Raw genomic sequence first — 27,468 nt, forward strand, 5'->3', positions numbered from 1 at the left:
GTCTATTACACTTCTACCTTCTAGTCCCTAAGGACACCAAAGCGCTTTATACATTCAGTCATCCACACACTGGTGATGGCAGCTACATTGTAGCCACAGCTGCCCTGGGGCGCACTGACAGAGGCGAGGCTACCGGACCCTGGGGCTACTAAGCCCTCTCTGACCACCAGTAGGCAACAGGTGAACTGTCTTGCCCAAGGACACAACGACCAAGACTAAACCTTCCGTTTACAAGGCAAACTCCCAACTCTTGAGCCACGAGCGTGGATATGTATTTGGTGTTTCTGCAGAATACCAAATGTAACAAAAAATGTTCTGAGATGTTTCCAGCAAGTTCAGTAACCTTTAAAATTGAAGACTTGCTGAAGTTGATAACAGAGAATCTGAAATATTCATTTTCAATTCCACTTCTCTGCCTCTGGCCCATCATTACAATATACTACTACGTCTTTAATCATCAGCATATTACTATTCTTAAACTGTCGTTATGAGTTCCAGTGTAGTGCTCTGTCACTTAGTCACTTCTGTTTTATAATAAATGCTGACGAGTTTCCAGAATGAACATCTTTCCTCTGTATCATAAGTCATGTGGTTCCTTAGGCCCCCTCAAATCAGGAAGTGGTAAATCTTTTCACCTATGCACAAGTTTTCAAATATGATATTCGTGGCATTTTTGACAGTCTTTCTTTATATTGCTTCCTTTCCAAACATGTTGCATGAGTATAAAAACTTTGCAAACTTGTGCTTTGTTTCCACGTTCTTTCTTTTTTAAATACTAAAAAAATACAGGCATAAAGCAGAGGTACAAAATGACTACATTAAAACTGCTAAGGAGTGCAAAGTGACCACAGACAAAAAACATGCAGATGCAAAATCAAGAAATGCAGAAAACATGCAAAATATAAAGTTTGGGTTTGGAAATACAACAATAAAAATAGGTGCCATGTATCTTTAAATTAAACCACATCATTGTCTGACTGAAGTTTGATCTCTAACCACCTCAGCCATCTTTCACTCTATATATATAGCATTCCTTCATTGACACAATGCTTCATATTATACACAAAAAGGACAGATATGGAGTCAAAAACTCTTGTGTGTAGTCCATGTCTGACTGTATGGTGGTGATGTCTCAGGCTAGGTTCACTACACCCCACAGCCACAGGATCTGTAGTTCTGAACCTGGAGGACAGAAAGCCTTGTTGGCAGTGGGATACAAGTTGATGAAATGACTGGTCATTGGACAGGATGAGTGCCATAAAATAGTAGAAAGAAGCCTAAAACGTGTAGTCTAACAAAGTTTACTGCAGTTCACAAAGAGGATTTTCTTCTTTTCCTTTGCTGCTTTACACACTCACCAAACATCGCTCTGACTGTTGCTTGTCACTATTATGCTCTAGCTTCGTGGCTATCATCCAAGCACAACACACTATGGTCCCCGTGTGATACTGTGTGATAATGACATCATCCAAGTAGGCAGTGGCATATGCAGTGTGCGGACACAGCACCCTAGAAAGTACTGGGGCTCTGAAAAAGCCAAAAGTAAGGTTGACAAATTGGTATTAACTGTACAGAGTGCAGTTTATAAATAGTCTCTGTAGTCTCCGGAGATAAGGCAATCTACCAGCAGCCCTTGGTTAAAACCACTATCTTGAAAAAGCCAGCGGTTATTCACCAGTCCAGGTGATAGCTGACCAACTGAACTGTGAGACCTCATTATTCTTGCTGTAGATTGAACACACAGAACTGTATAGGCCTGTGTTTCTTTACTATAAGAACTGTGCTTTTGTGCATGACCCTCATGACTCTTGGTTGCAACTGGAATCTGTTGTGGAGTAAATTGTCTCGTAATCCCTGGATTAATGGGTCAATCACTGGTGCCGCCACATGATCCCAAACAGACCTTTATAGGTGCTTTTAAACTGAGAATGTTAAAACATGCAGGGTAATTAACATCTGAGTGATTTTCCTATGGTGCTCATATGTGTGCATTGCTTAGTCTTTCACATGCTCACAGCTAGGCATATTGTAGTATTTCTTAATATTCACCAGCTTTCATGCAAAATAAAGTTCGTTTTGTTTGTTTTCCTGAGACTGAATTGGTGACTTAAATGTCAGTAAAACTGAAACTCTGCACGGAAACTAGAAAGATTAAGATTAGCACTGTAGTACGCCAACACCATCCACCATCAGTCTGTGGTAACAACAAAGATGATGATGAAAGCAGGTCACTGCTTTCATAGCTGAGAAAAGAGAAATTCGAATCAAACGGCTGTTTTAACTGTCTCTGCACACCAGCCAAAATAGGAAACTGCACTCAGGCCACTGATTCACATCGAGTGCTGACTGAACATTTTATTTTGTGTTTATTTCTGTTCATTTAGAAATGGTAGCAATGGTGGTATGGTGTTATTCTTGTGTGCACAGAGCAGTTGTATTGTTACAATATTGGCGGAAATGTTTTTAGGGTAAGGTTTGAAAAATGTACATGACCCACTTTCTAGTGGAAGTTGAGTAACAATCAACCAAGTGGAAATAAGCTTAGTGAGAGTTAAATCACTTCTATGAACTTAATCTTTAATTATTTTTTTAATGTATTTATTAGTTTGCTTTTTTTTATTTAATTGGAAAACTGACTATGGATGAAGTTTAGCTGCTTCCTCAACTGTTCTCATTAAGAAGAACAATAAATAAGTCCTGTGTTACTGGCCATCCTACATTAAACAAAGAAGACACAGAGAATAGCATCCCAAAGACTAGTGTCAGTGAAATACAGCTGCAATAAGTACCTCTGCTGTGGTTGGAGCAGACAGGTTATGGGCACGCTGACGAGCAGGAGCAGGCATATATTTGGTACAGCAGGGCTGTACCCACATAGCAAAATTGGTATGGCCCAGATCTGGCCCACACAATATGCTTACACATGGCCTACATACTGCAAAGAATGACGGCCCTTTGGTGGGCCAGATCAGGTTTGCCAGAGGTGGCCCACACATGGGCCAGCACAAGGCCAGACACACTGGTGGTCCTTTGCTGGCCCATGTGTGGATTACCTCTGGCAAACCTGGTCTGGGCCACCAAAGGGCCGTCGTTCTTTGTTGTATGTGGGCCATGTGTAATTTGTGTGCAGCCATGGGCCAGTTCCAGACACACTGCTGGTCCAGAACAGTTTCAGCTCTGGCCCCAGATGTCAGCCTAATATGTACCTTATTCAAGCCATGTAAAAACAACATGTGCCGGAACATAATAGTGCAAAAGTAACACGACAAAACTGTTCATACAGTGAACAGACTGATTCTTAAATGGCACTTTTCTACTCTACATAGCAGGGTGTATGTCAACCAGATGTGAGCCAGGTCTGGCAATGATGGTACTATTTATGTTCCTGTTTTCCTATTTTAGATAGAAGACCGAAATGCCATGTTGCAAAACTATACTGCTATGGTAGCCAACGTTTCAAATGCAGGTTTGTGAGTGTACACTTTATCTAAAACCTAGTGAGGGTTTACTCATGTTTATCACTGGGTGGCTGTAGCTCAGGAGGCAGAACATCCTTCAAGGTTTTTGTTTGTTTGTTTGTATCCCTGTGTGTGCAGCCGTATCAAACAGATGGAGCGATTGAATGTTCTTTTCAGTGGTGGAATGTTTTGGCCTGATTTTTTTTAACTTGACTGACAAAAAATTATTGGAGATTATCTATCAGAATTTCAGGAGCAGGACCACGCCTCCAAACACGCTCCTTCCGGTTGTCATCTATATAGGTTCCCCCAGTTCTGCAAGCTGTTCATTCTCATCTACATGCCCCACCCTCCCTCACTCCTTGTTTTCCATTCGTTAACTTCTTCATTTCTATTTAGTGCATTGGGATCTGCCAGGCCCGGGAGCCATCACCAGTCCCCTTCAAGGCCTTCCCCAAACCACAGCTCAACTCATGTCAAAGCATTCACTTTTACCTACTAAAACAATATCAAACCTAAATAAGACTTGGGCCCAGCTAGTGAATAATAAATTAAAAAACATGGATGTTCGACTCTTTGAGTGTCAGGAGCAGCTGATCCTTTTGCGCCCACTTCTCTGAGTAAGGAGCTCCTAGTGGCTGAAGTCAAGCTCTCCAACCACTACAGTAACTGCTTTGACCTCTATTAGAAACTCTTGATGATGACTCAAATAAAAGTGTATCATATTGGCTCATGCACTGGTGGAATCATGCACAATTCTGGGAAATTACTGGGAGATATGTTTGTTGTCTTCTGTGAGTAGACAAGAGTAAACAAGACTAGAAAAAAATATTTGCTCAATAATACAAAAGTTTATTTTTTTATATTATTTTTTGCTGCCAGAATGTGCTTCACATCAACACATAATACAAAGAAAGAAATTCATGAATAAGCAAGAAAGACAAAAACAAAGGAAGTCAAAACGTATCCATTTGAAAACAGCTGGTCCAAAAAAAGACTAAAGCCGTCACCTAGAATAAACAATAGGATTACTCAACAGGTTAGAGTAAATGTAAATGAAAGCAGAAAGAAACAGTTACATTAAGAAAGCGCTCGAGTTAAAATACGTTTTTAAAGGTGATCTCAAAGGAGACAGGCAGTGATGCTTCACCAGAGAACTTCACTTCACTACACCTTCGTCATGTTGGCAGTGACTGAGGAGGAAGGAGAGACAAAGGGAGCTTCAGATTTTCTCTGCAAATACTTTTCATGTGTTTGTGTGTTAGCATAACTTACGATCCTTGACCCACTGAGCGTTAGGATCAGCACAAAGTTGTCCTCCGTTTCCTGTGTTAAAACTGTAAATAAAAGACAGAAGGTTATACAGATTGTATGTTTGTATGTAGGACAACGTGCTGACTTACATTATAGCCTTCACACAGGGTGGTCTTGCAGCCTGCTGACGATATGTTTCCCCCACCACCTCGGCGCTCTTATTCATGTAGGTGACGTCAACGCAGCACGGTCGTCTCTTTCCAGGATGAGCTGGAACTGAGAGGTAGGAGGTTAAAAATTTATTTATACAACCTGAGAAAGTCTGATTAGAAGGAAAATCAACGTTTTACAGATTTTCATTAAACAGAAAGAAATGGAGGCAACAGAGTTTCTGTAGAAGAAAGTCTCACACTTGGGAGCCATCTTGAAACTCTTTTTTTAGGACAGTTTGGTGATAAACAAACAAAACAAACATAAATTCAAATTTGCAACCCACAGATTTGAAAGCAGATGGGCTGAGTGCCATGTTTCTCACATGTGTCTCTGACAAAAAATGGACTCTGTTTAAAATTGTCTGAGGTGTTTCTTATGAGAATCACAAACAATCAGAAACTTTCAATAAATATAGAAGAGAGAGTTCACCAAATTTTCGAAACTTTTAAAAGAATTCATTTTCACTTTGTCTTTAACTAAATAAATAACTCATTTTGCACATCAAACTGAAACATAAACAGTTGGGAGCCGTCGTCTCCATAGAGTACGGTGAGGCTCTTCACAAACAGCTAGGACCCAACATCAGAAATTGTAACTGCTGTTATCAATTTGATATATTTTATCTCTTTTTTCCTTTAGAAAAGTAAGATCATAGTTACCTTCAGAGGAGTGGCAGCACACACATATTGAGAGCAGGAGGAGCGTGATGGAGAGAATCTTGACTGACATTTTTACCGGTGGTCCGGCTCACTGATCAGGGTGAAAGTGAGTTGATTCGTGTTTGGTTATTTATTGGTAAGTGCAGGAACATCTGCAGAGTGTTTCTGTGCATTTGTGTGGTGTGTGGTACATAACATGTCTGCCTGTTATCAGATTTTAATATTTCAAACCACCAACGTCTCTGAGAACTTTCTGAGAAACAGCCTCACTCAACATTCACAGGCACTTAAATATGGTGTTCAGCCTGACGAATGATGACTGACTAATTTTTGTTTTTCCATTTTAACTGACAGTGGCTGCTGACCTCTTGCAGTTAAATGGAAATTAAACAAACCCATCCAGTGATTGTTGTAATGCACAAGTCAGGTCTGAAGTGAAATTAAAAGTAGCTGTTAATGCCTCTTAACATCATCTGTTAACTGACTGACCTCTGGCTGCTTATTTTTCCAGTTTGTTTGCAGGAGGAGGAAAAGGATGGAGCAGTTAAGAACATTTCCTTTATATTTATCATACAAAAAAGACAAGAACACTGCATCCAGGATAGAAGCATGTGCATTCATCTTTGCTTTGTCTTGTTGGCTTTATGTTCAAACATAAAAACTAAAAGAAAGACCATATGTGTGCCCTTATTAGTATATGGATTTGTGTTGGTGTGTGGAACTATAGCCTAAGGTTTATATTGTTAACTGGTAATTAGGAGACGGTCGAGTGTCAAACAGGTTATATAAATAAAATACTCAAATCCTCAAAAAATGTTGCCAACTGTTGTGTTTAAACATCTGCAGAATATGAAATATAACATACTGAGATGTTTCCAGCAAGTCAAAAGTAAAGACTTCCTGAACCTGATGACACAGAATCTGGGATATTCATTTCTACTTCCACGTCTCTGCCTCTGGCTCATCGTTACAATATTACCTCGTCATTCATCAACATATTACTACTGTCAGACTGCCTGGATGAGTTCCAGTGTAGTGGTGAGTTACTCAATCCCTTGGCTTTTTCTAATAAATGCTGACATGACTTTGCAAAGTCAGCATTTTTCCTCTGTGTAATAAATCATGTGGTTCATCAGGCCCTGTCAAACTAGGAAGTGGTAAACCTTCTCCCCTATGTGCCAGCCAGTTTTCAAATATCGCACTGACGTCGTCTTTCTCGATTACGCTTCCTTTCCTATCATGTTGCACGAGTGTTAAAAAGAGCAATCGAATCTTGTGGTTTGTTAGGTGCAACTTTGCAAACCTAAGCTGTGCTGCCATGTGTTTCCTCTATCTCAGGTTCTCATCTCCTTTTTAGTATCCCTTCACTTATTTGTAGTTCATGTCTGGCCATGTGGAGACAACCCAGGCCGGGCCGACAGTGCCGACATCAGGTTCACAATCGACAGCCACAGAATGTGTTGTTCTCAATGTGTCTCATTGGATACAGGTGGATTCAATCACTGGTTATTTACTGACTGTGGATCAGAACTATAAAATACAGGAAAGAAGCAAGAGCTACAGGGTCCAGGGTGAAGAAGCCTCTCAGAGCCGTGGAGGGCTTGACCAGGTTCACTAGCAGGTGGTACTGCTGCTGTAGACTGGGGAGCATGATCATCTGCTCACCATCTAATACATACACAGGAATGAGGTTGCACACTATGGGTGGAGAATACATCACAGGACCATGTTAAACTGGTTTCCTGCCAGTTGGAGAATCTTTCAGAGATGCTATGTTTCTAATGTTATGTTTCTGATGACTGATGTTTCTTGTAATAATAGTGGATTCATTCTGCCCTGTTCTCTTTGGAAAGAAGAGCCTTTCTCCTGTTGGCCATTACAAACAAGCCATACATTATCAGTCTTTTTCTACTTGCTATGATGTATGGTTTAAAGCGATGATGGCATTAACAAAAAGCATGAGGGTAAGCTGAAGATGCAAAGATTTAATTCAGAGTGGCCAGCTGGTCAGAGTTAAAAATGAGTATATCAGAGGAGAAGTTCGATTTGAGCAGTCCGGAGATAAAGGCAAGGTTGAGATGATCTGATCGTGTGTAGAGCAGAGATAGTGGACAAAGGATTTTAAAGCTGCAAGGCAAAAGAAAAAAGGAAGGTTTGATGGGTGAGGCCTAACCGGTTATTTTTGTGCATTAGTTTGTGATTAAACAAAATTTGATTGAAGAATGTTTTAAACAATAGCAGAACAACAACATAAGTCTTCTAAAAGAGACGATCTCACAGTGGCACACACTTTATTCCAGCTACTAATAGTAATTATCTTGCAGTGAACCAAGAACCTTTTGTGTTGAACCTTGGGCTGGAGTGCACATTTTAACACTTTTGTCACAGCGCGGCCCGCCAGTGTGTTAGTTAGAGCAAGGCCCAAGAGCAGACATAGGCAAGGAGACGTGACATGACTTAACAAAATGCAAGCCTTTATTATGCCTGATGACAGAAGGCAAAAACAAAAGCTACGATGAGTGCAGGGAAGACAACTAAACTGGAAAACAGACTAAGAAAAACCTATGAAACTGTGATAAAGCTATGAAACTTCGAGAACTCATGCTATGACTGTGGCTTTGAGAAACGTGACAACTATGATGAGACATAACTGGGACGCTTACACAGACGACATGACATACACTGAATGAAACACAGAGACTAAATACACATAAGGGATAATCAAGGGAAGTGGCCACACATGGGAGCACAGCTGGCACACATGAACCTAATGACAGGACAGGGGAAGTGAAACTAAATACAATGAACAAAGAACACTGGACTCTTTCAAAATAAAACAGGAAACATGGAGATGTTGACATGACACAAGGGAACCTGATAAACCATGAACTAAACTGCAAACTAGGCCTCACAAAATAACTAGATAACTAAAAAGAATACAAATGAAATAACAAAATAACATAAAACTCAGAAACACCGGGCGGCATGGCCTTTCCTGTGCTGCATGCAGGGACATTAAAGATAGCTGGCTGTTTTCTTTCCCCCACGTGATGGCAGCAAAGGTGTAATAAACACTGACCAGTTGTCACCATGATGGCTGAATTGTTACAAAAGGTTTATGTTGTATACTCTGTGGATGATGTTGTGTGCAGCTGAACTTTAGGGATTTTTAGTTTTATTGTTAATATTATTTCTATTGATTTCCTTTATTACTCCAAAAGTTGATTCTGTTCATCTGGACGTAGCGTTTTGTGGCATCATAGATGGTCTTTCCCTGTTCACATAAATGGCCTCCTTGACTCCGCCCTCAAACCAGCGTTCCTCCCTGTCCAGGATGTGTACATCCTCATCATTGAAAGAGTGTCCACTGGCCTGTAGGTGAAAATAGACTGCAGAGTCCTGGCCTGACGAGGTAGCTCTTCTGTGTTGTGCCATCTGCTTCGCCAGAGGTTGTTTAATTTCCCCGATGTATAAATCCTGGCAATCCTCCTGCCACTTAACAGCGTACACTATGTTACTCTGTTTGTGTCGGGGGACCCGATCCTTAGGGTGGACCAGTTTTTGGCACAGCGTCTTTTGAGGTTTAAAAGCCACAGAGACCCGGTGTTTAGATAAATGCGTCTCAACTGCTCCGATACTCCTGACACATATGGGATCACTACAGGTTTTCGCTTGGGCAGCGGTTGTCCTTCTCTCCTGGATTGGCCGGAGCTTTCTTTAGGTGCCTTTCCCGCTTTGAAAAAAGTCCAGCTGGGATAACCACATTTACTCAGGGCCTTCTTGATGTGCTGTTCTTCTGCCTCCCTGGCCGCTGTGTCAGTGGGGATGGTGTTCGCTCTGTGTTGTAGCGTCCTGATGACACCCAGTTTGTGCTCCAGTGGATGATGAGAGTCAAACCTTGGATACTGATCCGTATGTGTAGGTTCACGGTACACGTCAGCTTTTAGATGTACCGCCATTACTGATGGAAATCTCACAGTCGAAGAAGGCTAACCTGCCATTTTTCATATCCTCCCTGGTGAATTTGATGTGTCGGTCCACCAAGTTAATGAGAATTTGCATAATTAAGATTAAGGAACTGACCTCCCAGCCCATTGTTCCTTCAGTGGGCTGGTTTCAGTCATTATGCAAATGTACTGTTTATAAGATCGGGGAAACCTGCAGTCAGCTGAGACTGAAGAAGTCACCTGGATGAGTGACGAAACGTTTCTCCCACAAAACGCTACGTCCAGATAAACAGAATCAATGTTTGGGAGATTTACTTACCTGGATGATTGAGCATGCATCAAGACATTTCCTTTATTAATTAAAAAATCTCATCAAACACACAGAGGTAATCAGGTTGATGGATCAGGCATCCAACCACCAGTCCAGGGATTATTAGAGAACCTGCTCCACCACTTGAGTGCCTACTGTTTTTAATTTCTAATGTCTCGCACGTTTTTCTTTATTGTTTTTACTGCAACACAGCCTCAAAAGGCAGCAGGTCTTAATTTTCACCTGCAGGGTGAGACCAAGAGTCATGAGATTCTAACTTCACAGGTCAATAATAAAAAAGTTTAATTAACATTATTTCATTATTATTTAACTTTATTGTTTATTTTTAAGGGATGTAAAAGTAACACCAGGTATCAAAGTGATTCAGTGGCTGTACTTCTCACAGTATTATGTTTACATGCTTACAACTTCAGTCACCTTTCTCAATCACTATGTGTTAATAGACCTCTCTGCATTGACTTATTGCTTGTTATTAATCCCTGGCTCTCTTCCACAGCACGTCTTTATCCTGTCTTCCCCGTTTCACCACAACTGGTCGCAGCAGATGGCTCCGCCCCTCCCTTACATCAACACCAGCAAATGGGAACTAGTGCAATATGAAAACAATTGTGTCTGTTGTTTATACAGTAGACATATTTGTATATATATTGTACACATATATTTTAGATATATGTTCTGTGTTTGTTCCTTTTCGTTATTGAGTGACTGTGTCTTTCTTTGCACAGAGAGAATTGCACCTCAGTTTCGTTTTGTTTCTTCTAAGATTCTGATTCTGAATGTTAACCTCGTGAACGGTTGCTGCTGATGTTTGCTGCCGTTGCTCTGCTATTCCCTGCTACACGTTACGCAATAATGTAAATTTATTGAGATCTGTCATTTAAATCGTAGCAATTTAAATGACAGATCTTGTTTTAGAACTTAGTTTTTGTATTTATTTTAATGTTTATTTATACTTTTGAACCTGTTGTTTAGCAGAATGCTGCAAATACCAAGACTTAAGAATTCGTGTTATTTTTTCACATCATGTCAAATGTTTGAATGACATTAAAGTCCAATTCTAATGCCAGACATGGATATGGATCTATCCAGGTAAGAAGAAGAAACCATCAAAAATCAATTTCACCTCCTTTAGTGCAAATTGTTCTGCTAAGGCAACAACAAGAAACCCACAAAACAAAATGGTTTGGCAGGTGTGGGCCACAGACCATTACTTTCTTCTCCTCCTGATTATTTGCTAGGGTCCTTATTACATTTGAGAGCTTGTGATGGCATCTGCACCCTGTACACGTTGCACAGGTAGTCCAATTCCCCCAAGTCTGCAAACCCTTTGTGCCCTTTGTGATTCACCTTCAGATCCACTAGGCCCCAAAAAGCACACTGCTGCCACACCACTACTAGAGGTTTAAAAACTTAGACCAAATACAAACACCCACAACCTGTGCTGAGAAATGTGATATAGACTGTTGTGCAAAATCTTTTTACTGGGTTGCAGCTGAAATTTTCACACCCATTTCCCACAGTTACTGTGTGGAATTAGGTTTGTTAGATTCAGAAAGTCACAGAAAGGCCAATACAGAGCTTCAAGCTGACACTGGAAAAGTGTGTGTGTGTGTGTGTGTGTGTGGGGGGGGGGTTAAATCAGAGTAAGGTCAATGTCGTTGGGAAGCAAAAAGAACAAAGCAGAAATGCAAAGCTGAAGTTCCACAGTGTGGATGCTATGTACCCCTTCTACACATTAAAATAGCTTCAGTTACAGTAAGCAGAGTTACTCCTGCACAATAAGACTCATACGTGACATTAAGAAACTAAACATTTCACAAGATGCGGGCCTCAGGCAGACATTCAGTCTGATTTCACTTTCTGTTTCCCTGAATTTGTGCAATTTCATCCTTCATCATCCAGTCCACTTAAAGATATTCGTGTTTTTCTCCTTTTACATACAAAGTCATTATTTCAGAGTATTATAGCAAGAATGTATCAAAAGCACTAAACTCTTCTGTCAGCCATTTATACAGAATTTCTTGCATCAACTCTGTGCGTGTGGTTAACCACAAGTTATATAGACGTGGCAAAAGTTTGAGCGTACGTGACAGAAAAGGAAATCATATGTGTTCAGCTGCAACAGATGCATTGAAATTGTGTATTTCATCCCTGCACAGACTATTTTTTTTGTCTTTCACAGGAAGGGCTGGCAGAAGCATCTCCACCAACTACTAAGCTTCTGAACTGAGGATGCATGCAGCACAACGGGGCAATGAACACGCACATCAACAGCAGGATTTCTGGTTGTTCTGGGGGAGACAGGAAACACTCATTTCTAGCTAAATCGTTACCACGATCAGTGCCAGCAACAGGCAGCTGATCTGGCACACCCACTCACTCTGTGCCAGACATCAAGGTTAGAAGAGCATAAATGTGTGACACACATCAAAAAAGCTTGTTGTTATTCCCCACACCAACAAATCTGTGTCACAGTATGACTGTGACAGTATCCCAGCAACATCTTCAGTCCAAAACAAATTTGTGTATTTATTCTTATCTTTTAGACCCTTCACTGTAACTCTTAGAGATGCTAGATGAGTAGTTTCTGAACTCCCAAAGCATTTTCAGGGGGAGAAATATTAATAATGACAGCAACATTATCATCCTTCTGGCAGTCAAGGGAGGGTGCACAGTTTTGCTAAAACAGAAAGACTATCGTGAGAAAATTCTGTCATTGCTCAGTGAGAAAAATTGTATGAGCCCCTGAAATGAGACCCAGGAAGTGGTTACAGGCAGGGGGTGATAGATTGTGTGAAGCAGTTAGAACAAGACAATGCCACTGATGGGGCCTCATACCACAGACTATACCCAAGTCTGTATGGTTTAATGAAGATACATAAAGACGGTGTACCTTGAAGACAAACTGTCTGTATGATCCACTCAGTCACCTATAACATTGCAAAGTTTCTGGCTTCGATCCTCAACCCGTTGACAGGCAGCCCTAAACACCACATCCACAACACTTTGCTGTTTCTTGGGAAGGTGAGAGATGTTGTTATGGAGGCAGATGAGTCAATGATCTTGTACAATGTTACATCTCTCTTTACTTGTGTAACAGTCACTGAAGCAGTGGAGGTAGTTTGTAAGAGATTACAAGATGACCCCAACATCAGCAACAGAAACAACATTACAAACAAAAACAGGCGCAGACTCTTAAATGTGCTGTACAGTCTAATTACGGATTTTTTGTGTATTGTCATGATTTTTGTTTTTCCATTCTAGCTGACAGTGACTGTTTTTTTTTTCTTGTAGTTGAATAAAAAACAAACCACACAGTGATTGTTGGCATCTGTCACAGAGGCTGGCACGTTTGAATGACAAAGAAAAAGGACTATTATGCTTTTAATTTCATTTAATTTGCTGGTAATTTACATTTGACATTAATTTGACATTAAGTTATTTTGTCCTTTGAAACAAATTAAAACTCACTTCAAAATGTAATATTGAAATCTATAGATTGTAATTTCAACACATATATGCAAAGATTAGAAAAAAAAACTTCAGGGTGGCTCGTTTTTATTTAGGCATTAAACTGGACGTCTACCACATACTTGTGTTGTTGCTGCCATCCGGAGCATTTTAATGGCATGGAATTAACATTTACGTGACACAGCACCTAGCTGTACCAGCTTTACAGAAGCACATAAGCGCAAACATAAAATAAAATAAAATAAAATAAAATAAAATAAAATAAAATAAAATAAAACTAGAATGTTGGCATCATGACAGACTGAAGTCAACAGCAAGAATAAATTACAAGGCTACACCAAAAGTAAGAGTAAAAAAAATAAAGAACAGTTATAAGACAGTTATATTAAAAGAAGGCGCTCTGGTTTAAATTAAAGGTCATTTCAAAGGAGATATAGATGATTCAGAAAGGCAGCGATGCTTCACCAGAGGCTTCGTACTTCACACCTTCGTCATGTTCGCAGCGACTAGTGAAGAAAGAGGAAGTGGAGCTTCAGTTTTTTGTGCAAACACTTTTACTGAGTTTGTGCCTGAGTCTGTGTGTTAGCATAACTTACGATCCTTGACCCACTGAGCTTTCGGATCAGCACAAAGGGGTCCGTCATTTGTGTGGAAACTAGAAATAAAATGAAAAAGTTATGGAAATGTGTGTGTTTATGTTCGTGCGTAGGGCAACATGTTCAGACTTACATTATAGCCTTCACACAGGGTGATCCTGCAGGCTGCTCACGGTATGTTTGCCCCACCACGTCAGCGCTCATATTGCGGCTGGTGACCAGAACGCAGCACGGCCTTCTCCTTGGAGCATGGCGAGCTGAGAGAGAAAGTCGATCAGACATTTATGTATTTGGCCTGAGAAGTGTAATTGAACAGAAAATCCAAGGGAACTCCAGGTTTAAAATAAATAATAAAACTCCTCTAAATAATAATAATGATAAAAAAAAATGGTTGTTGAAATGTTACTTGAAATTTTGTAAATGTTTCTGTGCTTAACGCTGTAACCATTCTGACACTATGGAAACAAATAAGAAAATGAGTTGATGAAACATCAAAGTGCATTACACATAGTAATTCAAACCAATCTGTTTCCACTAACAGATGTGAAGAATTTGTTATTGTTCATTAACCCTGTTTATAAACAGGAAAAGTGGGCCAGCTGAGCAGAAGAAAAACTCACCACTTGGGGGCCTTCTTGAGGCATTTCTACATATTTATTTGGTGTAAGAGGGACAATGTGTTACAATGTAGCCACTGAACAATACTGCAGACATAACTATGCCAGATTTCTAAATAGCAAATGTCTATAAAGACGGTGTTTTGAATCTTTGTGTCACCCTTAAAATGTTGGCAGTATTAATTAGCCAGAGGCTTCTACAAGTCAGCTGACAGCATAAACTGCATAAATATGGTTTATCAATCCAAAAGATATATAATCTGAAAACTTCTACTAAACCTTCACTTTAAAAAAAACAAAACAACAAATTTAGACATAAAGGAGCATCTTTTAAAAGGCCATGACTAACTGAACAAATTTATCCTGGGAAACACCGTCTACTACAGACATCTGGTGCTTGGTGGGTAGAAGGTGAGAGTGTAAAAAATGGACAGAATACAACTGGTGTCAAAGTTTATATAAACCATTTTTTGATAGTGAGTTACAGCTACATATGAAATAAATAAAAGGACTGGGTAGTTAGGATGTGCAGTAATAGCAAGCTAGTGAAGCTATATCCACTCCCTGTCACTCCTACTGTAAGATACACAAACTGTAAGATATGTGTTTGATGTTACAGTAGGTAAGCTCTATTACTTCTGTTTTACCCCCAAAATAAGCAAAGCATATCACACACATGCTCAAAAGCAGAGCTGTATAGTGTATGTGTCAAACATGTCTCGCTAAAGCATAAAAATGCAGTGAAGCCTTAAAAGTCTTCAGTTTGCTACACAGGCATGACAGTTTGCAGAAAGTTGCAAGTTTTTCTAAATCTTGCCAACTTATTTTTAACCATTAAGAGTAAAAAAAAAAACCCCAATGCAAATGAATGTTCTGTGCTTTTCTAAGTCCACTGTGATCTGTAATAATCATGTAGTGAGACCCACTGTTGGAAATCCACTATCTCAGGGTGTAAATGTTTACTTCTTTATATTAAAATGAGAGTTGGTTACTATGCAATTGTATTACTGTTTGCGCAAACTTGAGATCGACTTGGCCTAATTGTGGGCCATGGACACCCTTCATGTAGACAAAAATAAATGTATGTGTACATGAAAGCAGGCCTAAGCAGCAGTAACGTTGTTACGAAACTAGCCTGAGATGAAAAGCTAAGCTCTGCAGTGAGGTAATGACAAATTCAGTTTAACTCCTTTTTATTTATATAGCGGCAAACCACAACAACAGTCTCTTTAAAGTGTTTCATATTGTAAGACAAGGACCCTACAATAATATAGACAATATTCAATCAGTTTAATACATCTTATCTCTCTTTTTTTCTTTAGAGAAGAAAACACAGTTACCTGCAGAGAGCTGCCAGCACAGATAGAGCGAGAGCAGAAGGAGAGCGATGGTGTGGATCTTCACGGACATTTTCACTGGTGGTCTGGCTCACCGGTCAAGTTGCAACTAACACAAGTTGATTAATGTTTGGATATATATTAGAGAGTGAAGGAAAATATGCAGAGAAAACTGCTGACGTGCTTCTGTCTGCCTGTGCGCTTGTGTGTGTGGTTGTGGTACATCACACCTCCACCCCTTTACAAGTTTGAACTTCTAATGTACCAGCTTTCCGAGAAAAAGCTTCTCACATAGACAGAGATGTGCAAAGACACTTAAATGTGGTCTACAGTCACATGATTGATGCTGCCAGTTTGTGCATTGTTATTAGGGACCCCTGATTATATTTGGTTTTCCATTTTGACTGACAGTAAATTCCTAGCCCTTCCTTCTAGTTAAAATAAAAAAACAAACAAACCACAACATTTCCACGTTGACAGAATTTTTTTGCCTGCTTATCTAGGTATCAACAAAGCCATTTAATTGAACTACAGGGAGTGCAGAATTATTAGGCAAGTTGTATTTTTGAGGAATAATTTTATTATTGAACAACAACCATGTTCTCAATGAACCCAAAAAACTCATTAATATCAAAGCTGAATGTTTTTGGAAGTAGTTTTTAGTTTGTTTTTAGTTTTAGCTATTTTAGGGGGATATCTGTGTGTGCAGGTGACTATTACTGTGCATAATTATTAGGCAACTTAACAAAAAACAAATATATACCCATTTCAATTATTGATTTTTACCAGTGAAACCAATATAACATCTCCACATTCACAAATATACATTTCTGACATTCAAAAACAAAACAAAAACAAATCAGCGACCAATATAGCCACCTTTCTTTGCAAGGACACTCAAAAGCCTGCCATCCATGGATTCTGTCAGTGTTTTGATCTGTTCACCGTCAACATTGCGTTGCTGCACGCTTGACTTTTCTCAGTTCATGGGCAGTTATTTTGCGCCTTGGTTTTTCCACACGCTTCTTGCGACCCTGTTGACTATTTTGAATGAAACGCTTGATTGTTCGATGATCACGCTTCAGAAGCTTTGCAATTTTGAGACTGCTGCATCCCTCTGCAAGATATCTCACTATTTTTGACTTTTCTGAGCCTGTCAAGTCCTTCTTTTGACCCATTTTGCCAAAGGAAAGGACGTTGCCTAATAATTATGCACACCTGATATAGGGTGTTGATGTCATTAGACCACACCCCTTCTCATTACAGAGATGCACATCATCTAATATGCTTAATTGGTAGTAGGCTTTCGAGCCTATACAGCTTGGAGTAAGACAACATGCATGAAGAGGATGATGTGGACAAAATACTCATTGCCTAATAATTCTGCACTCCCTGTATATAAGGTTTCCTCTTTAAGTTAAACTGTTTTGCCCCTGAAACAGGTATAATAAAAGAAATCTAGAGACACTACAACTGCTTCTTTGATCCTTCTAATATACTTTTTAGCAGAAGATCAGAAAAGTTTCACACTCTGCTCTGGAGGAAATGTAAATTGTGACAGAAATATGAAGTTGTTGATCGTGTTAGTTTGATGAACCACACACGCAAAGATCAAAATTTTCAGACACTTTTCTGACTGAGTAAATCCCCCAGTTAAAATATTCCTCTTCAGCCATATTCATCATCATCATCATTTATTTATATAGCACTTTAAAAACACACCTGGTAGACCAAAGTGCTGTACAATACTAATATGCACATAGTAATAAAACCAGACATAGCAAAATAATTATAAAAATAAATTTAAAAAAAATAAATAAAAAAAAAGTCAGTTACCCACAGAGTTAAAAGCCAGGGAATAAAAATAGGTTTTTAATAATGACTTAAAAACTGGCACTGATGTAGCCTGTCTAATATGGAGAGGAAGGTTATTCCAAAGCATCGGCGCGGCAACAGAGAACGCTCGGTCTCCTCTAAGTTTCAGCCGTGACTTTGGCAGTTTATCAGGGGAAAATGGTGTTGGCGTGTTATTTAATTTGCCCTCCTCGTAGCTATTGCTACAGCTGTATTCACTTTTATCTGGGCTTAACTTTAGGCCCATGGCCCTAAATCAATGAACTGGACCTGTCTAGGTTTGTGTTGTGTGTGCATTTTTTTGAGTATTTCTATTGGAATTATTGGATGTGATTATAATATTGTCAAGACTTGAGTGAGAGTCTGGTGTTTCTCCACCGGCTTCCTGTGTTAACCCGTGTCTGCTTCCTGATTCCACACTTTGCCCTACTAACCTGGCATCTGGTTAGTCAGTGAGGCTATATTTAAGACCAACACTGTCATCATTTCTCCACCAGTTCGTCAGCTACCTCATGGTGGTAACCAGGCCTCATTGCTTCTTCTGTTCATGCTCATGGTTTTAACTTACCTGGTTTTCTTGTGCCTACAGTTTCCTCATCAAGTCACCGCTTTGCTCACCTGCAGCTCAATGACCTGGATGCTGGTCTGCTTGGTAAGATTCTCCACACCTCTCTGCAATCTGTTCCTTGGGATCAAAACTACTCACTGTTTCACCCACCTGTCCTCCTGCCCATCATCTCCTCTGGATCATAAGAATAAAATAGGGTTGGAAGCTCATTTACTCACCTCACGGATCCTCACTCGGTTTCCCTCCCCAGAGTCTTACTACCTCCATCCACAGAATCAGTATTCCTCTCACCTCCTTATATTCACTCCTCACTTCCAGGTCCATTTCCATGCACTGGCCTCCAGGGCCCTATGACAAATATGGCTTCCATATTGGACTCCTCTGCACTGAGGAGTTTCTGCTTCAGTCCTCGTGTGAAATTAAAATTCTATTTGTCTCTTACTAATGATAGCATCTTGTTAACACACACTTGCTGTTAGAAAACATACCACCCCATTATCCACATAATGTGAGCACTTTTTTGACTGAATGGGTCAAGGAAATAGATATAGGTTATAAGTTCTGTAAGAATTACAGAAATAATTATACCATTAAAAAAACATACATTTACATTTTGATTTGAGCTGAGCATAAACAGAGAATTTGTAGCAGTGGCCTCCTGATAGCACCTTCAGCCAACACATCCAGCTGTTTCTTGTACACAAACAGATGTTTCTGTTGTCGTTTAAAGGCATTCTTATGCATCACATCCTCAGAAGAAGGAAATTAGAGGTCATCCAGGTCTTCATGTTGTTAAGTTGTTGGTTGGTTTATAAAACTGGTATGTGTATTCTGGCTTTGTGGATAGATAAAACTAGGTATCGTCTCTGTCATAAGACTATAAGGGAAGCAGGTATAATATACATACATACATCTGTGAGCGCACTGAGCAGCTCCTTTAGTCAGACACTGAAACAACCTCGCTGCAGGAAGGACCGCTTTGACAGACCATTCATCCTGACAGCAGTTACGCTCTATAACTCCTCAGTCACAATGTCATGAGTCACTTGGACACTGTGGTCATCCACAATTACCACCTCATGCATAAAATGCATCTTTCACATATATGGACCTGTGCATGTATATGTGTATGTATATTTATATTTATTGTGTATGTATGTATGTGTATTTGTGCTTGTGTGTGTGCATATACATGTCTATACTTATAGATACTTAGATACTTATAGATATCTATTACTTACATAGTAATAGTAATAGTAGCATAGTTTAACTTTATTACTTGCATATCTCCACAACCCTCCATCCATAACACATACTGTGTAAGCGTGTACACAGAACCCCAGCTACTGTTGTATATATTGTATATTGTATTATCTTATTTATTTTCTATTCCGTGACTTTATATTCTTGGTATACTCTTTGTATTCTTCTGCTACCTGTCCGTGAGCTGTGGTAATGCACAAATTTCCCCACTGTGGAATAAAGTCTTATCTTATTTTAAACTTAAATACATGCAGTACTGATCAAATGACCTGATAAAAAGGACCACGTGGCTCTGGTGACTGAGCTGCACTTCTGACACAGAAGTGCAAAAGATATTAAATGATAAATATTATGTGCTACAAGTGCAGCCTGATGGAGGCTCAGTACTGAAATCGAGACTTGAGGTCTGTTATTTGACAAAAGGCTCTAAGAATACAATCATTTTTAGCTAGACGACAGCAAACCTTGTGATTGCTCAGGCTTCTTTAGAGTCATGCACTAGGTCTGGAAAAGAAACGTGACCAAAAAGGACTGACAAAAACCAAAAATGACAGCGGTACTGTACCATATTTAAAGACTGGTCGGCACATGAGTGAAAAAGCTTACCACTTCCTAGTTTGACAGGGCTTCAGGATCCACATGACTTATGATACAGAGAAAAGAAATGACTGGGCTCTGAATCAGCAAGCTGATGTCAGCATTTAGTAGAAAGAAAAAACTGTTAGGCAGCCCACAACTAAACAGCAACTCCTCCAGACAGTTCAGAGGACAGAAATACACTAATAAATGAAGAGGTGGTGTCATATTGTAATGGAGGTGGAGAGGTGGAAATAGAAAGGAATATTCCGTACTCTGACATCAAGTTCAGGAAGTCTTTACTTTCAAAAGATTAAACTAAACTTTGTCGAAACATCTCAGTATGGTTGAGCTGTATTTGGTATTCTTTTGCATTTCAGAAAGAAAAGGGTTCCTCCTTTTCAGTCGTTTTCTAACTTTACTGTCATGAACATCTTTAACATCTTGTGAACTTTTTTTGGCAGCTATCTGGACTGTTTCCACTTCTCACTGTAGAGTGGGCGGCCTTCAAAATGTTTGGAAAGTACCCCATAACCCAATATTAAGCACCAATTGCTTCCCTGAGATCACAGCTGGTGTCTTTCATACACAGCGTTGTGTTAACACCCATTGAATAGACACTGCTAAAACCTCTGGTTTCACAATGGTGCACACACTTGCTGGTGATTAAGTGCGTTTGGTTAGCAGGACCTTGAATCGCTAGTTTTTTACAGACTGCTTCTGCATTTTGGCTACGTGGGTGTTAAAAAATGATGGTGCTGTGTAATATGTCATGTTTTGTTGTTCATCTTGCATTTAAATAATTTAGAAACTGTTAGAAACCAGATTGCCTTTTTAAATAGCATTCTGACATGTAGTAGTTTCTTTTTCACATGATTGTAGGAGTGTAGTGACGCACAGTCACAGGCTCCCACAGTCTGCAGGTGGTTTTCAAAGTGGCATCACTGTTTTTAAAAACTGTTTTTATGTCTTTGATCAGGTATTCTGATACTTTTTTGACCTTTTGCAGAAGAAAATGTCAGAAACATACATGATGAGACGCAGATTGAAGAAGAAGAGAAACACTGAATGCAAGATGTCATTTACATCTTTTATTTCTGATCACTGGTGCTGCTCCACATCTCCCATTTAGATTCAAAGTTGTGACAGGGTTGCCAATAAATACATTTCTTCTAAAGACAATTAAATAAACTAGTGGACTGTATTAGCAAACAAAATGTTGTACACTCAATACTGAGGGAATGAATATGCTCAGTAATAAATATTTATTCCGGTGGATCAAGTCAATTCAACTAATGGTCCCACCAATAAATGAATTGAAAGACATTAGATATTCAACATAGTAAATTAACATAACTATGTCCATCAAGTGTATATTATTATACACCAATATATTAGTTTGTATCAGATTAAGATTTGAACAAACATTGTTCAGAGGTATTTTCAGATGTCTCACAAGTGCTCATCTCAGAGGTAGATGAAGAGGACGGTAAACCAGTGGAGGCTGATGGAGGAAAGGTGGTGCATGTGATTGTCGAGAAGAGCTAGACTCGAGATTTAGATTTTGCTCTTCTGAAAAAAAAAAGCAAAAACATTTATAAGACAACAGATTAGTAACTGAAGGATTGAATACATGAGTGAAGAAAAGTCCAAGTGAGCATGTGAGTGAATTAATGGTGATGTTAAACTCACTCAAGTTCTACAATCTTGGCCTGAACCCAGTGAGCTCTCCCATTAATGCAGTAAAGGCCAGACTGTGTCTGAAAGCTGCAGAAATGACAAACACATTAAATATTTGTACTTAATACATTTTATTAAATTCACTCGGCTCATTGTTCAGTCGAGTGTGTTGCTTTAAATGTATTGAAAAGTGACTTGAGGGAACTACTGTTGCGATTTAGCAATATATAATAATGTGCTCAATTAAAAACTACACATCTTTTAATTAATCAAGAAATAACATTAACATGGGTCTTTCAATCTATAACTTTGTACTAGCTCTATGTACCCAGTTCTTTAAATTGAAAAACTAAGGCCTCGATTGATTCATTTAAATTAGGAGGGATTCTTTAACAAAAAAAAAGATCCAGCCATTTGTTAATTAGTCTTTCAGGACGCTAGCCATTGCTTGAAGTTGTTGAAATATTACTTACATAACTGCATTGACACATGGAGGGTTTTTTCTCTGGACTCTGTATTCCAAGATTGGTTCTATTATCTTCTTACTGGTGACTGTTTTACAGCATTCAAACACCTTTGAAACTGCTGAAAGTTTTTATAAAGGCATTTTTATGTAAAATAAATTCATTTGAAAGATATTAAACAGAGTCTATCTGAAATTCAAACTTACCATCTGATCCAGACACAGCCACCAGGACAACAGCGACCAGCGCAAACAGACTTACAGATTTTACCATTTTCAAACAGCTTGAAAGTTATTAGATTAAATAGTCAAGAAAGGATTATCTGTTGGTCTTTCCTCTCCCTTTTGTCTCTGAAGATCCTGGTGAACTGACAAACACCTTGAAATGCTGGCTACTTAAAGGCCTTAAAGCAGAGGCAATCTTTTAATTAGTCATCTTACTCATTCTTCATGTGATTGACTTTCTTTGACTCTAAAAAAGAATTCCAAGACATTTCAAGCCAGAAATTTGGCAATAGTTTGAGTATCTGATGGGGGGTGTTAGGAGTTCCACAGACGCTGTGAGTCACACTAATGACACGACTTATTTTATTAATAGACTACATAAAGTAAATGAATTTAATGAAGAATATATAAAGAAATAAGACTGTAGATCAGTTATTTATTGTAAACTAAAACACAAAAATTCTCTCAGTTACTATAAGTTAATAACTTATGATGCTTTTTTTTAAAGACTTTTCACTTAACCATTGTCATTTGATGAAGGTCACCTCTGTGGCATTCATGACACAAAATCTTTTGCAATATTTCTGGGCAGGGCACGTTAAGTATGCAGTCATAAGTATGTTCCAGTGCTGTGACGTACGGTCATGTCTCACCAGCTCCACCCATGTGCAAGAAAGCTCCAGGGTTCAGGGGAAACAGAAGAAAGTTTTTTTTTTATTAATTAGAGGAAGTAAGTGAAAGCAATGGTGAAACTAAAGTGTGTCCTATTCACTGAGTTAAAGCAGGAGCACACTCCACAATCCCTGTAGATTTATGTAAAATACTGTGCCCTGAAAGTAAAAAAAATAATGACATCGGTAAATCTGTAGAAAACAATGAACTTACTGTAAAGTACAATAAAGATCAAAAACTCAGCTGAATATCTGGTTTGACACTGTTTTAAAGTGGCACTTTTTTTCAAGTAGACTCAGACGCAGGTGGCTGGAAAATTTAGGTGGCAGTAGTTCACAGGAAAAATATCAAGTCTGGAGTTCTGTTGTTGTTTCATTTTTGCCAAAAAAGCCAAATGAACAGAACACCATGACATACGGAAAGCAAAAGGTAATCCACACATCTTCACGTGTTAGCACTTTTCTATTCCTATCATTAATCCATGATTTCCTCCACTTTCTCTGCTGTATATGGAGCCTCCCAAGATCCATCTGTCTGACTATCCCACTTTTTCTTTGGTAGCCTCTTCCTTTGAATTCAACTACCAAGTCCCCTTGTCTTCTTTCCTCTGTAAGGAGGATATATTTAAAACAATATCAATAATAATCCCTCAACTTCAATACACTTCTCCAAATAAAACCAAACAGTCATTCCAAAAACAGCATTGCTATGTTCGTTTAGTTAAAAATCAGGCACACAAACCAATAGCCAAAATATTTCTCTATACACATTTAGAGTCTCCAGAAATTAGCTGCAACCCTGAATTTCTCAACACATAAATCAGTCAGAAGATACACTGAGCCGTCTTTGCCCTGCCAGCTCCCTGGTACAAAGCCTAGTTAATATCCAGCTGAGTCCACCAGAGAACAGAGCAGGTAGCGGTCAGCAGAATTCACAGTAAGAAAGTGGGCATCATTCAGACTTCCTGCTGCATGATGCAGCCAAATCCAGATTGAGGTTTTCTTTCAAACATGGACTGTTTCTATTAGATAGATATGACAATATCTATCTAACAGACCCAAATTTATTCATGTAAATGGGGAGTATTCTGCACATATTAAGGTTAATTATGGCGTTGCACAGTGTTCCATGGACTACATCTATTTACATTGTATATGCCTTCCCTAGGCAATAGTCTGCTATGCAGATCATGCCCAATTTTTTCCATCCGTGAAGCCACATGACACACAGCAATTAGTTAAACTGCAGGAATGTGTTAAAGGCATAAAAATGTGGATGACCTGCAATTTCCTACTTTTTAATTCAGATAAAACTGAGCTTGGTATCTAACCAGATTCTGACTCTGGATGGCATTACCTCGGCCTCCAGTAACATTGTGAGGACCCTTGGAGTCATTTTTGACCAAGACATGTCCTTCAATGCACAAATTAAACAAATATGTAGGACTGCTTTCTTCCATTTGTGCAACATCTCCAAAATTAGAAAAATCCTGTCTCAGAGTGACGCTGAAAAGCTAGTTCATGCATTTATTACTTCTTGACTTGACTACTGTAATTCATTATTATCAGGAAGTCCTAAAAACTCCCTGAAAAGCCTTTAATTAATCCAAAATGCTGCACCATTAGTACTCACTAATTTAATTTAATATCCTGTTCATCACATACTGGTTGTTGAATAATCAGGCAGGCCCCCATCATATTTTAAAGACCTCATAGCAACTTAGCACCCTATTAGAGCACTTCGCTCTCACACTGCAGGCCTACTTGTTGTTCCTAGAGTATTTAAAAGTAGAATGGGAGGCAGAGCCTTCAGTTTTCAGGCCCCTCTTCTGTGGAACCAGCTTCCAGTTTGGATTCAGGAGATAGACACTATCTCTACTTTTAAGATTAGGCTTCAAACTTTCCTTTTTGAGAAAACATATAGTTAGGTTCGCTCAGCTGACCTTGAACCCTCTCTTTGTTATGCTGCAATAACGCCATTCTACTGGGGAATTCCCCTAATTCACTCGCCTCTTTTTGCTCTCTTTGTGTTTAAAATATTTCTCCACAGAGTGTCTTTAGTCTTGTCTTCCTCCCCTCACCTCACCTCCAAACGGCCATGGTGGATGGCTGCCCTTCCCTGAGCCTGGTTCTGTAGAAGGTTTCTTCCGGTTAAAAGGAGTTTTCCCTTCCCACTGTTGCCAAGTGTTTTGTTAAAGGGAATCATGTGATTGTTGGTAATTTCTCTGTATAACTGCAGGGTCTTTAACTTACGATATAAATCAGGTGACTGATGTTGTTGTTTACTGGCTTTATATAAGTAAAATCTAATTATATTTAAGTAATTGTGTTTTCTGGTGCCACACTCTCATGATTAGTAGTGGCTTTTGCCCAGTCTGTGTACATGCACCTGCAGGAACTCTCTGTTTGTCCTGATTCCCCTTTTAAGGTTAATGCAAAACTGCATGAGCCAGTGAAGGTGGCCTGAAGGGAAAAAGACAGGCGTGCAGGTCTAGTCTGTACCTTTTTGCTTATTTTACATAAAATAATGTCAGAAGCTCACACATGGAAATAAAAAGGTGGATGCAAGATCACCATTAATTTAGTGTTTATTTCAGTCGATCACAATTTAATGAAGATTTCAAATAAATAAATATCTCATGACACTTTCTCAGAATACTGGAAAAAGGAATATATGGATTATATCAGAATGCAATACTGAATGCAAACTCAAACTTGTAACCATCATGGTTGCTCAATTTAACCTTTAAGTCATGACAGTATTTCAAATAAATAAATATCTTTATTTATCATCAAGACACGCCTGCATATAGTAATAATAAAAGCATAAAACTCTTCTAGATGTTGAATAAAGTAACATATAAATACTTATAAATACACTTTCTGATATTTTTTTCCTCTTCTGCATCAGCACAGATTAATTCAGTTGTTCTGTGAAATAATTTCACTTCTAACAAACTGAAAAAAACTACATATACAGCCAAATAATTTAACAATACATTATTAACAATGTACCAGTAATTTTAACATTTATTTAAAAGGCCTTTTCTGGGTTTATTTTTGTTTGTTTTACTAATATCCCGGGGTTTGCAGAGGTGTTTACATCAGATGGCGTCCTACTCGTTCTTGCTTTCTGAAAAGGTCTCGCCAGCTGACATCTCAGAGGTCGCTGAGGAGGAAGGGAGAGCCATGGAAGATGATGAAGGAGAGGCGGTTGATGTTATGATGGAGAGAAGGGAGACTGGAGATGTAGTGGCCACAGACGGTGTAGTGGACTGGGCTTTAGCTTTCCTGAGGGAAAAACAAAAAAAGAAAAACATGAGACTTCAGGTTTGTAACTGAAGGACTGATTCCATTAGTGGCGAGAAGTCCAAGTGAGCATGTGAGTGAATGAATGGTGATGTTAAACTTACTCGAATGCAACAATCGTGGCAAGAACCCAAGGAGCTCTCCCATTGATGCAGAAAAGACCAGACTGTGTCTGAAAGCTGCAGAAATGACAAGCAAATTAAGTATTTGTACTTCAAAAACATAAATTTTTCATATACAACTAACTCATTATTAACAAGCGAGTATGTTGGTTTTTGCTTTAATTCTTTTAAAGTTTTGAACAACAAGCTTAATTTAAAACCACACATTTTAGAAAATTAAATGAAATACCATTAAATTTTGAACTAAGTCAAAGTATGTTAAACTGGAATAGCAAAGGTCTATTAAATGTTAACTGTCTTTTTGTACTGTAGTCATTGCTTTAAGGAGTCAAAATATTACTTACATGACTGCGTTGACACAAGGAGCGTTTGCTTTCTGGACCAAGTATCCCAAGATCGGCTCTGCGATCTTCTTATTGGCTACAGATGTGCAGCAGGAGGCCAGCTTTACTGTTGAAGCAGGAATTTCATTTTACTTAAATGCATTTTTATATAAAATAAAATTCAAGGAACTTTATCAGAGTTTATCTGAAATTTAAACTTACCACCTGACCCGGACACAGCCACAGCCAGCAGGACAACGGCGACCAGCGCAAACAGACTTCCAGACTTCACCATTTTGAAAAGCTTAATAAATATGAAGTTAAATAGTCAGTAAATGATTATCTGTTGGTTCTTCTTCTCCCTTTGTCTCCGGAGGGATCGATGTACTGACAAACGTCTTAAGAAGTTGGATACTTAAAGGCACCGAAAGCAGAAGTGATCCTTCCGGGTTAGTCATCATCCTTCTTTTTTTCTGATTTTCTTCTCTTTTCTTTTCATTCACGTGAATGAGTTTAATGCTGATTTAAGAG

At 39.0% G+C, this 27,468-nt stretch overlaps 4 protein-coding genes across 4 annotated transcripts in view; 1 reads left to right on the forward strand and 3 right to left on the reverse strand.

The window, feature by feature from the left end:
- The window catches only part of LOC309714070 (uncharacterized protein), a 277,839-nt gene that overhangs the window by 241,744 nt on the left and 8,627 nt on the right, over positions 1-27,468 (forward strand). The gene's annotated exons all lie outside the window — the stretch shown is intronic.
- LOC309714080 (eotaxin-like) lies at positions 4,406-5,695 on the reverse strand. Its single transcript, XM_082546205.1, has 4 exons — positions 5,585-5,695; positions 4,862-4,988; positions 4,734-4,795; positions 4,406-4,651 (listed from the first exon to the last, which is right to left on the reverse strand). The coding sequence occupies exons 1-4, from the start codon at positions 5,652-5,654 to the stop codon at positions 4,626-4,628; spliced, it is 285 nt and encodes a 94-aa protein (XP_082402331.1). The 5' UTR covers positions 5,655-5,695; the 3' UTR covers positions 4,406-4,625.
- Positions 13,404-16,108, reverse strand: LOC309714852 (C-C motif chemokine 3-like). Its single transcript, XM_082547575.1, has 4 exons — positions 15,887-16,108; positions 14,063-14,186; positions 13,930-13,988; positions 13,404-13,839 (listed from the first exon to the last, which is right to left on the reverse strand). The coding sequence occupies exons 1-4, from the start codon at positions 15,954-15,956 to the stop codon at positions 13,814-13,816; spliced, it is 279 nt and encodes a 92-aa protein (XP_082403701.1). The 5' UTR covers positions 15,957-16,108; the 3' UTR covers positions 13,404-13,813.
- On the reverse strand, positions 25,769-27,305 carry LOC309713714 (uncharacterized protein). The gene is made up of 4 exons (XM_082545522.1): positions 27,160-27,305; positions 26,959-27,064; positions 26,597-26,671; positions 25,769-26,474 (listed from the first exon to the last, which is right to left on the reverse strand). Exons 1-4 carry the CDS (start codon positions 27,230-27,232, stop codon positions 26,300-26,302), a joined length of 429 nt encoding a protein of 142 aa, XP_082401648.1. The 5' UTR covers positions 27,233-27,305; the 3' UTR covers positions 25,769-26,299.

The sequence above is a fragment of the Aulonocara stuartgranti genome (assembly GCF_965226115.1).
Source record: "Aulonocara stuartgranti genome assembly, chromosome: 9".
NCBI classification, from domain to species: Eukaryota; Metazoa; Chordata; class Actinopteri; order Cichliformes; family Cichlidae; genus Aulonocara; species Aulonocara stuartgranti.

Bases quoted from the DNA above. Each gene is read 5' to 3' on its own strand.
- LOC309714080 (XM_082546205.1), bottom strand. From the start codon at position 5,654: ATGTCAGTCAAGATTCTCTCCATCACGCTCCTCCTGCTCTCAATATGT. The intron at 4,989-5,584 runs GTAACTATGATC...CCTACCTCTCAG, and splicing joins GTGCTGCCACTCCTCTGAAG to TTCCAGCTCATCCTGGAAAG. The intron at 4,652-4,733 runs GTAAGTTATGCT...CTTCCTCCTCAG, and splicing joins CGCTCAGTGGGTCAAGGATC to TCACTGCCAACATGACGAAG.
- LOC309714852 (XM_082547575.1), bottom strand. From the start codon at position 15,956: ATGTCCGTGAAGATCCACACCATCGCTCTCCTTCTGCTCTCGCTCTAT. The intron at 14,187-15,886 runs GTAACTGTGTTT...TTTCTCTCTCAG, and splicing joins GTGCTGGCAGCTCTCTGCAG to CTCGCCATGCTCCAAGGAGA. The intron at 13,840-13,929 runs GTAAGTTATGCT...TTTCTTCACTAG, and splicing joins AGCTCAGTGGGTCAAGGATC to TCGCTGCGAACATGACGAAG.
- LOC309713714 (XM_082545522.1), bottom strand. From the start codon at position 27,232: ATGGTGAAGTCTGGAAGTCTGTTTGCGCTGGTCGCCGTTGTCCTGCTG. The intron at 27,065-27,159 runs GTAAGTTTAAAT...CTGCTTCAACAG, and splicing joins GGCTGTGTCCGGGTCAGGTG to TAAAGCTGGCCTCCTGCTGC. The intron at 26,475-26,596 runs GTAAGTTTAACA...TTTTTCCCTCAG, and splicing joins GCCACGATTGTTGCATTCGA to GAAAGCTAAAGCCCAGTCCA.